This window comes from Kogia breviceps, chromosome 6, assembly GCF_026419965.1.
Source record: "Kogia breviceps isolate mKogBre1 chromosome 6, mKogBre1 haplotype 1, whole genome shotgun sequence".
NCBI lineage: Eukaryota > Metazoa > Chordata > Mammalia > Artiodactyla > Physeteridae > Kogia > Kogia breviceps.
Window position 1 is genome coordinate 129,383,696 of NC_081315.1, and position 14,976 is coordinate 129,398,671.

The window sequence follows — 14,976 nt, forward strand, 5'->3', positions numbered from 1 at the left end:
AAAATTATAAATATATTACAAAATTGAAGGAGTTTGGGACTTTTAAAATTTGATTTTGGGGAAATCATATCACAAATCAAGATAGAGCAATTATTATAAAATCTACAGCAGGAGATTGGGCCTTAATGACATATTGTTACATATATTTGCAGTGAGTGCCACCTTTTGAACTTTGAGGTTTCACATATTCTGAACTCTGCTTTAAATAGAAACTAATGTTACATTATCATCTTTTTTCTATCAATATACATTATCTCACTGATCAGAAGGGATGGCTTGATATACAATTTTTTAATCTTCTTTTATTCTTCAAAATTGTTTTCTAATTCAACTTTAAGGATAGAGTCCACCAATCCTCTTACTGAGATTGATGACGAAAGACTGCTGACTAAATTTAAAGGTATTCTTTCACGACAAACAGCATTTGCAGAATTTTTAGGGGCAATCCACATTTTTAGAGGATGTTTTTCACAGGAGTGTACAGGGCAACATTTCCAAGTGAGTACTCATAAACGAAAGAGGAAACGACTGTTGGGGAAATCCTGCTCCAGGTTTTCAGGCAGCCCGTATGATTGACATATGATATCACTGGAGGCGTGTCCTGGAGTGGAGGTGGAGGTGCAGGCGACGAGCTGAAATTCTGCGGAGCCGGAGTGGGATTGCTCTGTAAGGCACTCAGTGGTTTGCAGAGTGATAGCTGCAGACAGGACTCCCTGCCCTGGATAAGGAGCAGCTACAGTCGCTGTAAATGTGCCTGAAAAGCAATTTCCAATCTTTGCGTTAGGTAAGAACTGTTTCTTTCCTTTCCTTCCGCAGACATTTTAGGAAAGATCAGGTGAGAAATGTTGGCTTTTGCAAGGAACTGGTTATTTCTTTGAACTCGCTTTAGATCTAAGATTACTGGTTGCATTTCAAATTACCAGTAGCATTCCCACTACTAAAACTAATGCTCTTAAAGTAAATGCTACCACCAAAAGAAAAAACAGGGTTCCCCCCCCCCCCCGTAAGCGAACTACTTAACAAGGTTAAAGTCTGAAATGGTCGGATGTGTGAAAAACTGGGTGGTTTATGCCGAAGAGGGGCTGGCACTCGGGTGTGTGGACCAAATGCGTGTTTGTTTAGGCATAGTTGGCGACCGAATCCCGAGAAGCAATTGTCTAAAACCTGAATTTCCCGTCTCTGTGTATTGATTTCCAATGCGCAGAGGCGTCGCTTGAACGTTGTTTGAACTCCTAGGCATTCCAAGGGGCAAAAGCACTTCGGCAAAAACGTGCAAGACTGCATGTTACTTTGGTTCGCTGCTGACACGCCGACTGTGCGCCCGCCTGTCAATCACTGGGAGCAGCAACAGCCAGCACATGGCAGCGGGTGCGGGCGGCTGGCGAGCTGGCGAACGGCCCGCTCCGCTCCGCTCTCCTCCCGGGCGGCGGAGCGCGCTGCGCGGCCAAGTGCCTGGAAAGAAAGGGAAATTAACGTGTTTTTCTCTCTAATCGTCTGTAGCAGGCATTTCGGCCGTGGAAGAGGAGGGTTGGAGGACTGAGAGTGAGCGCTGCCCGGGAGACGCTGACTGCCAGCACCGGAGTTCCCGGGAGACGCTGACTGCCAGCACCGGAGTTCCCGGGGACGCCTTGCCCCCACTTGCCCGGCGTGCGGGATCGGGAAAGTGCCTGGATCTGCGCAGGGGGGGCGTGCGCCCCGCCTCCTCCCCGGAGAACCCCCAAACCTCGCTGCCTTTACCACCACCCCTCAAAAAGCCGGTAAAAAAAAAAAAAAAAAATCAAATTCCCACCCCCCACCCCCAACCCGCGGAGAGCGGCGGCTCGGCCTCGCAGGCGTGTGCTCCCGCTTGCCTGCGCGGCTTCGTGACCCGCCCGCGGACGCCGGTTCGAGCCCCGTCCCGGGCGCCGCGGAGCCTCGAACGTCCGTGACGTGGATTTTCACGCGTCAGGAGGCCGCCACTCCCGCCTTTCCCGCGAGGAGCGACTGGAACCCGAGAAGAACTCTGGTCCGAGCACGCACCCTTATCCCCGCCGCTCCCTCGCTCGCTTTCCGGAGAGTCCCGGAGAGCCCTCCCGAAGGGAATTGTTTTCTGGCTCTCGGAGGGGGCTGCAGGAGAAGAGCCCCGGAGGTGGATGTTACTGAGCTGAGCGGCGCACGCGAGCTGTGAGGAGTCTGCGCCCGGCCGCGCGGAGTCTCCGGAGGACTGTCCCCCGCAGCCGGAAGGGGGCCGCGGGGAGCGCTCCTGCCCGGCGGGGGCGGTGGAGGCCGCGGGCCGACCGGCCGCAGCTCGGGCCATGCCTCCCCGTTCTCCTCGCCGCGGTTGATGCGGGGCGTGCACGCAGCCGCCCGCACCGGGACCCGGGCCGGGTTGCACGGCTTGGCCCCCCGCCCCCGCTTCGGCCTAGGTGAGTGTGGGGCGGCCGCTCTCCGGCCGCGGGGGCGGGAGGCGCGCGGGCGGGGCGGGCCGGGCGGCAGGTGCGGGCCCGGAGGAGCAGCGCGGGGGCCGGGGCCGCGCGAGGGGAGGGCGGGCAGAGGAGGGAGAGGGGGGAGACGCCTCTCCCGCGGCGCGGCCCTCCCGCCGGGGCGCTCAGAGCTCCGGAACCGGGCGGGCGACCTCCCGCCTCCGCACGGGCTGGCGAGCGGGGCCCCGCGTCCTTAGTCGCCTGCAGCGGTGGCGCCATGACCCGGGGTGTCCTATCGGAGGAACCGCCCTCCCCCCGGGGGAAAGACGCTTTCAGGAAGGCTTTTGGGGGTGGTCAACGGGGCGGGGGGAGCTGCGGAGCTGTTCGGCGAGTTTTCTGGGTCGGAGGCTCCCTGGGACTGGGGCCGGGAACGGCGTGTTTGCGCCCGCGTGTGCCTGAGCAAAGCCCCAATTCGCTGGGGACGCCCTGGCCCGAGTCTGCGTGCGCCCGAGCGAGCTGCCACCGTATTCTCGTAGTGAGAGCGGTGGAGCGGCGAGGGGAGGGGAGAGGGCACTGCCACTTTAAAAGTGGGGAAGTCCGCCCTCCTGAGGTAATGGTAATCTCAGTCTCCTCCCCTCCTCCTGCCCGAGAGAGAGAGCGAGAGCGGGCGAGAGAGCGAGCGAGCGAGCAAACTTGTTTTCATTCATAACTTTTTCCTTTTCCTTCCTCGCCGTCAACTCTTTATTCCCCGCTTGTCTCCGCGCGGATTGCAGAGGGCGCAGCTCCACCGCGGTAGCCGGCGATGTGGCGACGCCGCTCTGCAGCCCCTGCCCTTGGCTCGCTGCGCCCCGGCTCTTTAGGAATCCGGCTTCTCCTTTAACGTGTAGACAGCTATTTATTTATAACCCTCCCTGACGTGGGCTTGCTTTTTGGCGCCCGCGTTCGCTCGGAAGGCTCTCCCCGAGTTGTGAGCCTCCTTGGTGGCATATACGCCAAAAGGTTTTGGAAATCCACGGTGATCCTTAGGATGTGATGGGATTGTCCGGAAAGGTATTCGACTTTGATTCGGGGGTTTCTTGGGGAAGACAGCCCGCCGAGAGCGTGTGAGCGTGTTTGGGGCTGGATCGAGGACTGTCACTGCTGGAAGAGGGGCTTTGCTTCAGATCTGAGGTCGGCCGAGTCTCTTCGCTCTTTTCTTTGATCCGGTGGTCTCCGCCACCGGCCGGCGTGAACTTTGCCACAGCTAGCGTTTAAAACTCAGATTCAAGTGCCTGGTGTTTTATCTGCCCTCTTCAAATCCACCGTTTTTCCTTTCCTGTGGAATCCGCCTTACTACCTTTAGTAGGTACTCTTTGCTTTAAAAGCATTGGGTTAAAAAGTGCTTTGCGAGGAGGAATGATATTGTGCAGAGTAACGATGGAATCTTTTGAACAGCCTTTAAGGATTCCAGGACTAAACCCAGCAGGTTGCGAATGTGTTTCTTCTGTACAGAGAAGGTAGAAGAAAGTAGGAACTCGAGGATCTGAGTTGGGAGAATGAGGGAGGGAAACGCCAAGAAGTTAACATGTTAAGACTTAGTCCCGGGGACATTGAGTGAAGTTAAGAGATGAAATGGACTTCTTTCCGCTTTATTCCTTAAGCTGATGTGTTTGGGCTCAAGGTAGTAGTGGGGAATGGGCATTTTTTTTCTTTTCATTCTTGAATTGGATCAAATCTGTAGGCTTTGGGAGGAATTTGTGTGAAAAATGTTCTAGTCTACCATTGACTGAAAACAGAAACGTTTTTATGTCTGTTTTATGAAGAAGACATTATAAATTAGAAACTATTTACTATTGGTGTGGAAACAAATGCTTTTATCAGGATATTACTGTACTTTATTGCAAGAAGCACATGGATTCAGAGTTGGCAGTGCCTCTGAAAATCAAGATCTGTCATGTAAATACAGATTTTTAAATTAGAGGAAATACAGATAATTAAAACGGCCAGGATTTCCCCGTACTTCTAAAGGCCTAACACTTAACTTGCGTGTGAAAGTTGTCTCGTTAGGTGAGTGAGCCCTTATTTAAACTTAAAAAAAAAAAAAATCCTTTCGTGATTTCAAATGTGAATACTCTTTAACGTTCACAGAACCATACATTAAGTTTTGTGTGTGTGCTTTAAAGGCTATAAAACACCAAGAACTGCTGTATTTGTCTACATTTGCATCTTGTACATTAATAATGAGCTAGCTTTAAAATTCTGGTTTCTCCTGAAAAATGACCTCTTATTTTGAGATTCCATTTTAGTTTGGAATCTCTTTGATTTTTAAAAAAATTTAAATGCGTGACGTATACCTTGATTAATTTCCCCTCCATTAATCTAATGCTTGTAACAGCAAACAAATAACAGAAGGCAACAGCGCCAAAGCCATTCTTAATGTTTTTAAAGAGTGGCTATTTTCCTTTGTGGAAAACACCCATGAACTGATACTGAGCCCTCTTTAGATGAGAGTTGTATATTAGTGCTTATACTCAATAGTCCCCACGAGGGCATACTCCATTTTAATTGTTGGCTAGATTCACAAACAGGAAGACATTACTTCTTGATTTTGCTTTTCAAAACTTGGAAAAACTTCTAATTCTTATGGCATGGGGTCTCTTGCTTACATTCTTCTTCTATGATGTGGTCCTCAGCCTCTCTTAGAATTGGACTCTGGCCAGGACCCCAACATCACTGTAATCCACTGATGAGGGAGATCATTACCAGGTGGTTTAGGCAATTTGTGACTTGACAGGATTTCTCGCCTCCCTCCTCCCTCAAATGCTTCTCGTCATTTATTTTTTTCTCTGTTTTTTTCATCTTTGATTTCCTTTTAGGATTTCAGATGCATGCCAGGTTTCCACTGATTGCCAGAGTTCAAGATCACTACACATGGATCCCCCAAATCAACATGGCGGTGGCAGTTCATTAGTTGTGATTCAGCAGCCTGCTTTGGATAACCGTCAGAGATTAGACTATGAGAGAGAGATTCAGCCTGCTGCTATTTTGTCCTTAGACCAGATCAAGGCCATCAGAGGCAGCAATGAATACACAGAAGGGCCATCAGTGGTGAAAAGACCTGCTCTTCGAACAGCACCAAGACAAGAAAAGCATGAAAGGACTCATGAGATCATACCAGTTAATGTGAATAGTAACTATGAGCATAGACCTACCAGCCACCTGGGACCCGCAGGACTCTCGAATAATACCAGAGGCCCCATATTGAGCAGGTCAACCAGCACCGGGAGTGCAGCCAGTTCTGGGAGCAACAGCAGTGCCTCTTCTGAGCAGGGGCTGTTAGGAAGGTCACCACTGACCAGACCAGTCTCTGGTCACAGGTCTGAAAGGGCAATCCGGACCCAGCCCAAGCAACTGATTGTGGATGACTTAAAGGGTTCCTTGAAAGAGGAGCTGACACAGCACAAGTTCATTTGTGAACAGTGTGGCAAGTGCAAGTGCGGAGAATGCACAGCGCCCAGGACCCTGCCATCCTGTCTGGCCTGTAACCGGCAGTGCCTTTGCTCCGCGGAGAGCATGGTGGAATACGGGACCTGCATGTGCTTGGTCAAGGGCATCTTCTACCACTGCTCCAACGACGATGAAGGGGACTCTTACTCGGACAATCCTTGTTCCTGTTCACAGTCGCACTGCTGCTCTCGGTACCTGTGTATAGGAGCCATGTCTCTGCTTCTACCTTGCTTACTCTGTTACCCGCCTGCTAAGGGATGCCTGAAGCTGTGCAGGGGGTGTTATGACTGGATCCATCGCCCAGGGTGCAGATGTAAGAACTCCAACACGGTCTATTGTAAGCTGGAGAGCTGCCCCTCCCGGGGTCAGGGTAAACCATCATGATTTTGGGAGGTGGGGTTGGACCTCCTGAACTTTTTAGCTTTCAAGCTGTGGCTGTTATGGAAAGATCCTGTTAGATACTGGTTTTATTTTCTTTGCAGTGTTTCCCTGTTTCCCACGTTCTCTCCCCCTCTTCCCAAGGTTTGACTCATGGATCTTACTCTTCTCTAATGGACGATCTTCAGTAACAGTGGACTGTGAAGCTGCACCTGGCTCCCTCTTAGGACAAGAGCCTCTGCCATCCACTCGCGAGGATATTGAGAGCCAGTGGGCTTTTGTGTAGGCTTTTTGTTCTGCAAGCAACTTTCCAAAGTTGTACACGAACATACCCCTGCACACACCCAGACTACAGTGATGTAGAGCTGTTTTTGATTGGGTACTCTGGGAGCAGGGAAATTGGTTTTTTAAAGAGGCAACCATTTAATTGCTTAAATAAGCTGTGTATTAAATCTGTCTCCAATTAGGGCTCTCTTCGTAGCATTGGACCCCTAAGTAGCAAGGGGGATACGTTTCTGTTATAACATTAAAATTCTCCTTTGACCACTGCCCTCTCCTTCTTGCCCCTCAACATTGTCTCCCCTCAGTTTTGGCATTATCTTATTCTAGAGATGCCAGTTTTGTTTTGGGGGTTTTTTTTCCCGTGTAATTTTAGATTCGCTTTACAATGTAAATCTTCACATTGGAGATATATTAGTTGTATCTTGCTCATCCTTGTTCAAAGCTTTCATATTTGTGAAGGACTCGGCTCCCTTCCTTCCGTACCCCCACGCTTTTCACCAAATTACTCTTGTCACTGAGGGCACTTGGATGACTGAAGTTGATATTTATAGCTGATCCATCTATACATGTCACAGAACTATGCTGTCTAAAGTGATCTTGGCTCCTTAATGGTTTTTGGACCCTTTGGTTAGTTAACAGCTGAGTAGTTCTAATCTTTTCTGTTTTCATTGCCTTAACCACAAATTGTGGTGCTTTTTGTATATTTTATGTATAAATCACAAAGTTGAATTCTGACTATTTTTAAGACAAAAGTCTGTTAAACTTTTTTATTGTAAAGAATATTTATTATGCGAATCTATTATTTTATGATATTTATTGCAAAAACTGTTGAAATGTACTCATGTCTGAATATAACAAAATATCAATACATAACGGAAAAATAAGGTGACACGAAGAAAGTACATATGTTAACTATAATGCAGAAAATATATTAATTAATGAACCTGTCTCTTGATTTCTTCATTTATTAGCCTGTATTGTTGTGGTGATTTCTGTCATTTGCTTCCACTCGTTCTTCATGCGTATACCCATTTTCTTTCTTTCCCTTAACATGCCAAATCTTGATGCAAGTGAGCTCAAATTTTGAACTAGATGTTTCCTGGAAAATGCATTAATCAAGATTTTGTAATCCAAATTGTGTTTCAACAAATGCCTGAGTAAATCACTTTACAGAGTGAAAAAAATTTTTTTGTAATTAGTGTTAACAGTTCCTGCCTCTTTTGGCTATTTTGTAAGCAAGGGGTTTTGTGTATGTCATACTTTCTTGCAATGGGATGTATTTGTAAGTTTTAAAAAATGTTTATCTTAACTCTCTTGGATTAGTCAGAAATTAGTTTTCATCCGCAAAACTTAAAGGACTTAGTTCTGTAGGCATGCTAGGAGTCTCTGGCACTGTCACTTTAATAAAACATTCTAAAAGTTAAGAGTACACCAAGGGAATAGTTAACATTATCAAAGAGATGTTTTAAATCCAGTCCTTACCTTTTCAGTTCCTTTCGTAAGTCTCTAATGTGACCTGATCAAATAACATTCTGTCATGTTTTATGGAATAAGAAATCTGAGGGCCCTGAAACTTTATATAAAGAAAGTAAATATTTTTAGTTTTTAGTCTGCTGAAGTCACGACATGGTTAGAATCTTTGGGTCTGATAAAATTTTGTTCATGTGACTCAGACTCAGTTTCACGAACTCCTCCCTATGCCTAAGTGATATGTCAAAGCTGAATAATCTGCATTTGAGAAGAAGATGTTGACATAATATGAGCCCAGGATTTAGGCTGTCAAAACTCTTACCCAGCTTTTTTGTTTTGGTTGTTTCTTTACATGATTTGGCTACTAGTTTTGGAGAACTTACTCTTTGTAAATAGGCTTTGATTTTGGTTTAATCTGACAAGACATGAGTGATAGAAACTTGTTTTAATGCTTTTCCATCAAGCCACTAACCTATTAGTTGGCATTGTGACGTTTGGTATAATCAAGTATTTTCTCTGTGCTCTGAAAGCAGGAACTTTTTTTTTTTTTTAATGAATATTTGTGTTTTGGAGGCCATTTCATAATCTACAGTATTTCAAAATGTGAATTTATTTCCTCTTGTACTCAAGTTATGTGATGATCTCACTGATTCCTTAATATTGAATATTTCATTGAAGTTTGGCTCCTTAATGAAGTGTATAAACAGACTCCCTCAAAATACTGTGTAACTTTTTTCTGTTATTTAGACCCTTCGTATAATTAGGAATTGGTCTAAGAGCTGTCTGTAGCTATACTAACCGGACTAAGAAGCTGTAGCTTTGATTGAAAGAAATTTATAACTTTTATGAGAAATGAGGTATGCTGTGGAGTTTTAACTTCAGGCTATACGGGGAATACATTAAAATTACAATATTAAGCCGGTAGTCTCAGGCCTGTCTTTGGAAGTAGCACTAGGTTAGAGGTTCAGACTTCTAACATGCTTGTCAGGTGCAAAGCATAAACACTTTGATTCAAAACCGCCTCCTTTGTGATGGTTTAAAACCTAGAAGGAAAAAATATTAGGGTGTGTCTTCATGACTGCTTATGAGTCCTATGCTTTTGAATACTGATGATCATTTTAAAGTGCTAAGGCTTTGAAAGCATCAGGAAGGCTGAAATTTCTTACAAATTCCACTGCCATTTATTTGATACTGCCCAGTGAAAAATTCCAAATACATAGGTTAACCTTTCCTTTTCTATTCCACAATATCGTCCCTCTTCCTCAGCTACTACGGCTTGACAGAATGAATATTTTTGTTAAATAGTTCCTTTCCAGCATATTTTCTGAGTTCTGTTCTTTTCATTCCAAGAAGTTTTATTTAGATAATTTAATTGTGAATAAAACCAATGCAGGATTGCTGTAATTGAGTAGTTGCCCATCAACAGTTTATAAAATGTCACTCGGAAAAATGGAATGTGAAAAAACAGATACGCTTCTTTTTGTGAAGGCCTAAGGTGAATCCTTAAATGATAGTCTGTTATAATTCTATGGTTTTCAAAATCCAAACCATAGAGTGAACATTCCAGTTATGACCAAAAAAATAAAAATTAAAAACAGTGGTTTTTAAAGTGAAAGGAAGGGAGTCCAAAACTAATGTTTTTACCCTAAAGTTAATATTGGAATCAAACTCAGAGGGTTCATTTCCAGAAGATTGATTTAATTTTTGAAATTGTCTCCTTTTCCTAAATCTTTCCTCTTTTTGTTGAGTAATGTATTTCATGGCAGTTTTTGTGTATAGCTCTTTAGCAAAAAAGTACAATCCCATTTTTAAACATATATATATATATATATATATATATATATATATATATATATATATCAAGAGAAAGTTTGGCATCATTTTTTAACACATCTTGAAAACAAAACTTTAAATCCCCCTTTTGGACAATTGACAATTGGAGGACTGTTTTTTTCCATTTTTTCACTTATTAGATAAGACAGCCATGTACTTAGTTGACAAAGTTATTGATTCTGATATTCTGTTGGACTATTACCAAGCCATTTTGCTACATTTATTGAATCCCTACTATGTGCATTATTCCATATGCAGAAGAATTCTAGAGCTAGAAATAGCTATCAGAATATACTTTGTTTCTCAACCATATATGGAAGTAAATATATCACTAGTTAAAAAGTTAAAAGTCAGAAGTCTGTGTCATAGCTCAGACCTACTCTACCAGAAGAATCTCCAGGAGAGGAGCTTGACATTCTTAATTTCAAAAAGCTTCTTGGGTGATTCAGGCAATTTTGGAATTGCTGTTTTAGTTTGATGTCTTCATTTTGAGAATGTAGAAACAAAGGCCTGGCTTGAGAAATGTTCATGATAGCTAGTATAGAACCAGGACTCTTCAGATACAGGATTTTCTTCATTTCTTGCCAGCAAGCCCTGGTACCTTTATGTTACACATTAGCCTTTACCATTTCATTCTTTTTATCAGGTGTTTCCTTCATAATTAATCAATTTGACCATAATTTAGGAAATGGAATTTTTTTTGCATATATTATTTGCACTTAGCTATCAGGAATAAGTCGCAAATGACTTCATTGCCGTGATTATTTTTCATATGTTATTATTAAAGTTAACAGCTTTATCTGAAAATAGCATGTGTGCTTCCCCTGGCCAGGTGCATATGGTAATAATGGAACAAACGGATTCGATCAGTTTGTAAAAGATAATAGTAACTTGGCATCTAGATTTAAGAACTTGTGTGATGGCACTTCTTAACTGTTATTCTGGTCGTTTCAGGATTACAGTGATTAAAAAGCAGATTTAAATGTTCTATTTTGTACTATTGAAAAGATTGGTGTTAAAGTCAGATAGTTGAGTCACACTAGGTATAGCAATAACTCTAAGCGAAAGCCATCAGAGAACCTAGAACTGTTTTGAGCTAGGTAATTTGGGAAAATATACTAAAAGCTTCTATCATTCACTAGTAAGTAGTCCAAGAGCTTGTTTTGATAAAATAATCATAGAATCATACTTTTAGTGGTAGAAAGAAACTTAGAGGTCATCTATTGCATTTTCTTTAGAGATGAGAAAGCCAGGTTCAGAGATGTTACTAGCTAAAGTCATGATCTAATTGCCAAAATAAAATAAACTTTATTAAAAACTGCTTGCTGCATATGTACGTTTGGTAAAAGATTGGAAGAAAGGAGAGGTTGGTTGGGGGGGGGGCGAGACGAACCTCTAAACCAAAGTTTCAGATTAATTTGTAAGTTTTACAATTTAACAAATTTGTGAAAGCACAATGGACTAACGGTAAAGGCAGAGAAATAAGTGCCCCGTAAGAAAAGAATCAGACAAAACGAGCTGAATAAATTTGATGTAAGAAAGCAAGGTGAGTATTTTGAGAAAACAGTTCCAGTTTGGCTAGCAGCAGTTCTCAACTTCAGCTGTACATTAAAACCACCTGGAAGTAAAACAACAACAAACAAAACCTGTGCCCTGGGTGGGGCTTTGTCTTTTGTCTGTCTTCCAAGCACCCCAGATGATTCTAAGGCACAGCCACAGTGAAGAGCCTCTGAATTAAGTTATAGGTAAGTGTAGAAGAATTATGGGAGATTAAAATGGCAGCTATTAAGGTAAGAGGCCAGTTTAGAAAAAGAAAGAAATATTAAGGGTCAGAACTAGCTTGGAGGTTAGTAGGAATGGAAAGAAGGAGGCAACGTGAGAAGTAAACCTAAAGGGCTTTGCAGTTATTTGTATGTGGGGTTGAGGAGGAGGAAATATTTGAAAATGATGCTGACGTTTTGGACCAAGGTGAATGGGCAAAAGGTAGCTCTGTTCAAAGAAATGGGTGGAATTAGTTTAGGAGGTATGTGGGGTGGGAAAGTTATGAGTTCTATTGGAATAAACCCTTACAGTGCAGGGGAGTTGCCAGAAGGTCACTGAGAAAAAAGTCTAGAATTGAAGAGAGGTGGGTGATGGGCCATCACCCACATGGGGGTGAGAGGGAGTCTGTAGCATAGATTTTTTTTCTAAGGGAAAGAATGGAACAAAAAGCAGGCTAGGAACAAAACCTTGAGGAAAATACCTATATTTAGGAGGCATAGCTGGGATTTAGAGCCAACAGAGGGGTGGGCAAAGAGGCATAGGCACTGAAGGATGGGTATGCTTTAGAATCCAAAGGAGACTTCCAAGATGGAAATTAGTAACTAAATGTCAAAAGCTGTGCAGACTCCCAACTAAATCTGGTGGGTGGTAGTTAGGTGAAATTGTGGTAATAAAAACCAGATTGCATGGGATTAGTGGGTGGTGAGTGCAATGCAAGTGACAACTTTAGACTATTCTAGAAATTCTGAGATGATAGGAAAGGAACTGGAGGCACACAAGTTCTTAACAGCTGAGGAGGATTTTCAGGATAACAGAAACCTGTGCCTTTTTGTAGGGCAAGAACAAGGGCAATTGAGAAAGACAAGAGCTAAAGGAACGCAATTCCAGAAGAGAGAGGAGGGGATAGAAGACAGCGCGACGAGGGCTCTTTAACCTTGGCAACAATGGTTCTTCTCCCAGAGGAAAGAACAAAAGGTGAGAAAGAAGAAACACAATGGAACTTTAAGAGGCAGAAGAGGGACATTACAGAAATGTACCCTGAGTTTGGTAAATAGAGGATGGACTTCTCTTGAAAGTTAAGGTGTGTTAAGGGACTGACTGGTTCTTGAGAGCAGAGTCTGGAATGGCTAGAGGTGGGGATGCTAAGATGGGGTCAACAGCAACTGATGAAGTGAAGAGCAGTGCTTAGGGTCAGCTCACATGGAACCGGAAATTTTGGGGGAGCCACTAAGTGTCTTTCCAGATTTTATCAAGACAGTCCTTGCAGCTGGTTAGAGGGGCAGTTAAGGCAGAGAATAAGGGGCCATTAAGAAATGGTGAATTTGCAAGAGGTCAGGAACTTTCAGGCAGCAGTCTGAGTATTTGATGAAATGACTGGGCAGAAGAATTGGATGAAGGGTCCAATGAGGATGAAATACAGGCTTACAGGGAGTATGGAAAGAGCAAAGGTAGACAGCTGAGGACAGAGGAGAATTTTCAAGTCAAGATCTTAGAAGGGGGGCCATTTTCAAATGCTAAGGATAGCTGGGTTTTCTCTGTGCTCATGGGTAGCTGAGGCAGAGAGGAGATTTGGGGAGCAAAAGATGAAGAGGACGAGGAAACAGGCCAATGTGTTAAAAGAGTTGTTAATTTAAGTATTAAAATGTTGGAGCTGGAGAGGAAAATTTAGAGGCTGGTGTTTATGTTTGGAAAGGATGTTTTTGGACACTTTAACTTGTTTTTAAGCTAATGGATTATAAATTAAGTAATTAAGATCTGATAAAACTGTAAGATTTCTTAAAAAGGAATGAACTAGTGGTGTAGAATTTATTTCAAATTGGGCATGCTCCATTTATAGCACAAATGATCTGCTAACAAAGTCTGTTACTGAATAAAGAAAATATCTTCATGAAAATTGATTGGCCAGCCAATTCCGTCAAAATAATACACAGAGCCAGAAGACCTTCTGCCTTCCCCATTCCCTACTTTAAGCTTTCGCGCACTTCAGAAAGCAAAGAGATTGGGTCCAAGATCTTAGTCCTGTCTGTCTCACAAAGTTTACACGTTGCAGGTCTGCAGTAGAAGCTGTGAGTGAATTGACTCCTTAACAGAAATACATTTGATTCTCCTGGGCCACCCAGAATCTGCCTTCTACTCCAAATGTAGAGAGGCCTATCTTTATCGAGAAAACTGACTGGCGTTAGAGGTATTTACAGACCATGTGGAGTTCTAATTGGTTACTTTGTGGTTTATAAACCTGCTTTTGGAATTACCTGTAATTTCCTCTTCCAATCTGCCTTTGGCCATTTTTGGCTATTGCCTTTAGTAGTACCAGAAACAGAATCCAATTAGGGAAGATAAAATAAACACAAAGATGAAATTAAAATTCATCAGTTTAACTTCTGGCTATCTAATACCTAGAACAGTGCTTGTTACAACAGAGTAGGAGCTCAATAAATATTTGTTGTCGATTGCCTTGCTAGATCTATGCATAAAAGCTTCAGAGAAGGAAAGATGCTTAATGACCAAATTGAATTCTCGTTTTTGCAAGGGTTTTGATACTGTTTCTGCAAGGTTTTTGATACTGTTTCTAATGTTAACAATATTGGCAATTTTGAGAGGAAATTAAAATTGCTTGGCTCTGTCAACCACTTATTTATTTAACAATCGTATTTTAGGTGCTGAGAATCCCAGTCTCTGACTGGTACCGCATACATTTTTAACCATGTGATTTGTGTTACCATATCAGTTGGTAACTGGGCCTATGGAGACACTCTGGGAAGAGGCACCACATCTGTCACTGCAACTCAGGGGAGGCTTCATAGAGAAGTCATAAAAGATGAGTAGTAATTCATCAGGTAGACAAGGGAGAGAAAAGCCTACCAGATCAGTACAAAGGCATGTTAGCGGGAATGATCATGGCATGATGGGGAAATTGCAAGTAATTTAGAATGTTTGGAAAGTAAGGTGTCTGCGGGAAGGAGAGGAGCCAGCCATGTTAAGTGTGAACGTCAAGTTGAAAAGTTTGAGCTCCGTCCTGTGAGTGAGAAGGAGTCACGGAGAGGCCAGATTATAGACAAGAGAGTGACATGACCAGATTAGAGTTTCAGAAAGATTCTTCAGGCAGCCCTGTGGAGGACAGACTGCAGTGGAAGCGGGAGACCAGCTAGATCATGAATATAATTGTCAAGATGATTCATGTGACAAGGACAGTGGAGACAGGCAGGAAGGATGGGTTTGAGATGATGGGTTGAGGAAGATGAGTAAGGATGGATCCAGGTGACTGATCACTGAACCAACTCATAACTGGTCCATAACTGGTAACATAAGGCAGAGAGCACGTTTGTATAAATAAAATGCATAAGCAGACCACAATTTTGTACAT

At 43.4% G+C, this 14,976-nt stretch overlaps 1 protein-coding gene across 3 annotated transcripts; it reads left to right on the plus strand.

Annotated features, from left to right (window-relative positions):
- Positions 1-545: 545 nt before the first annotated feature.
- Positions 546-9,084, plus strand: SPRY1 (sprouty RTK signaling antagonist 1). Of its 3 annotated transcripts, XM_067036636.1 has the most exons (4): positions 546-784; positions 1,501-1,757; positions 1,949-2,405; positions 5,258-8,728. In XM_067036636.1, exon 4 carries the CDS (start codon positions 5,313-5,315, stop codon positions 6,270-6,272), a length of 960 nt encoding a protein of 319 aa, XP_066892737.1. In that variant the 5' UTR covers positions 546-784; positions 1,501-1,757; positions 1,949-2,405; positions 5,258-5,312; the 3' UTR covers positions 6,273-8,728. The 3 variants fall into 3 exon arrangements, with proteins under 3 accessions (XP_066892737.1, XP_058922763.1, XP_058922764.1); XM_059066780.2 differs by having other exon boundaries at positions 1,501-2,405; XM_059066781.2 differs by lacking the exons at positions 546-784; positions 1,501-1,757; positions 1,949-2,405 and adding an exon at positions 2,543-3,452 and having other exon boundaries at positions 5,258-9,084.
- Positions 9,085-14,976: the final 5,892 nt, after the last annotated feature.

Excerpts from the sequence above, each read along its gene's own strand:
- SPRY1 (XM_059066780.2), top strand. The coding sequence starts at position 5,313 with ATGGATCCCCCAAATCAACATGGCGGTGGCAGTTCATTAGTTGTGATT.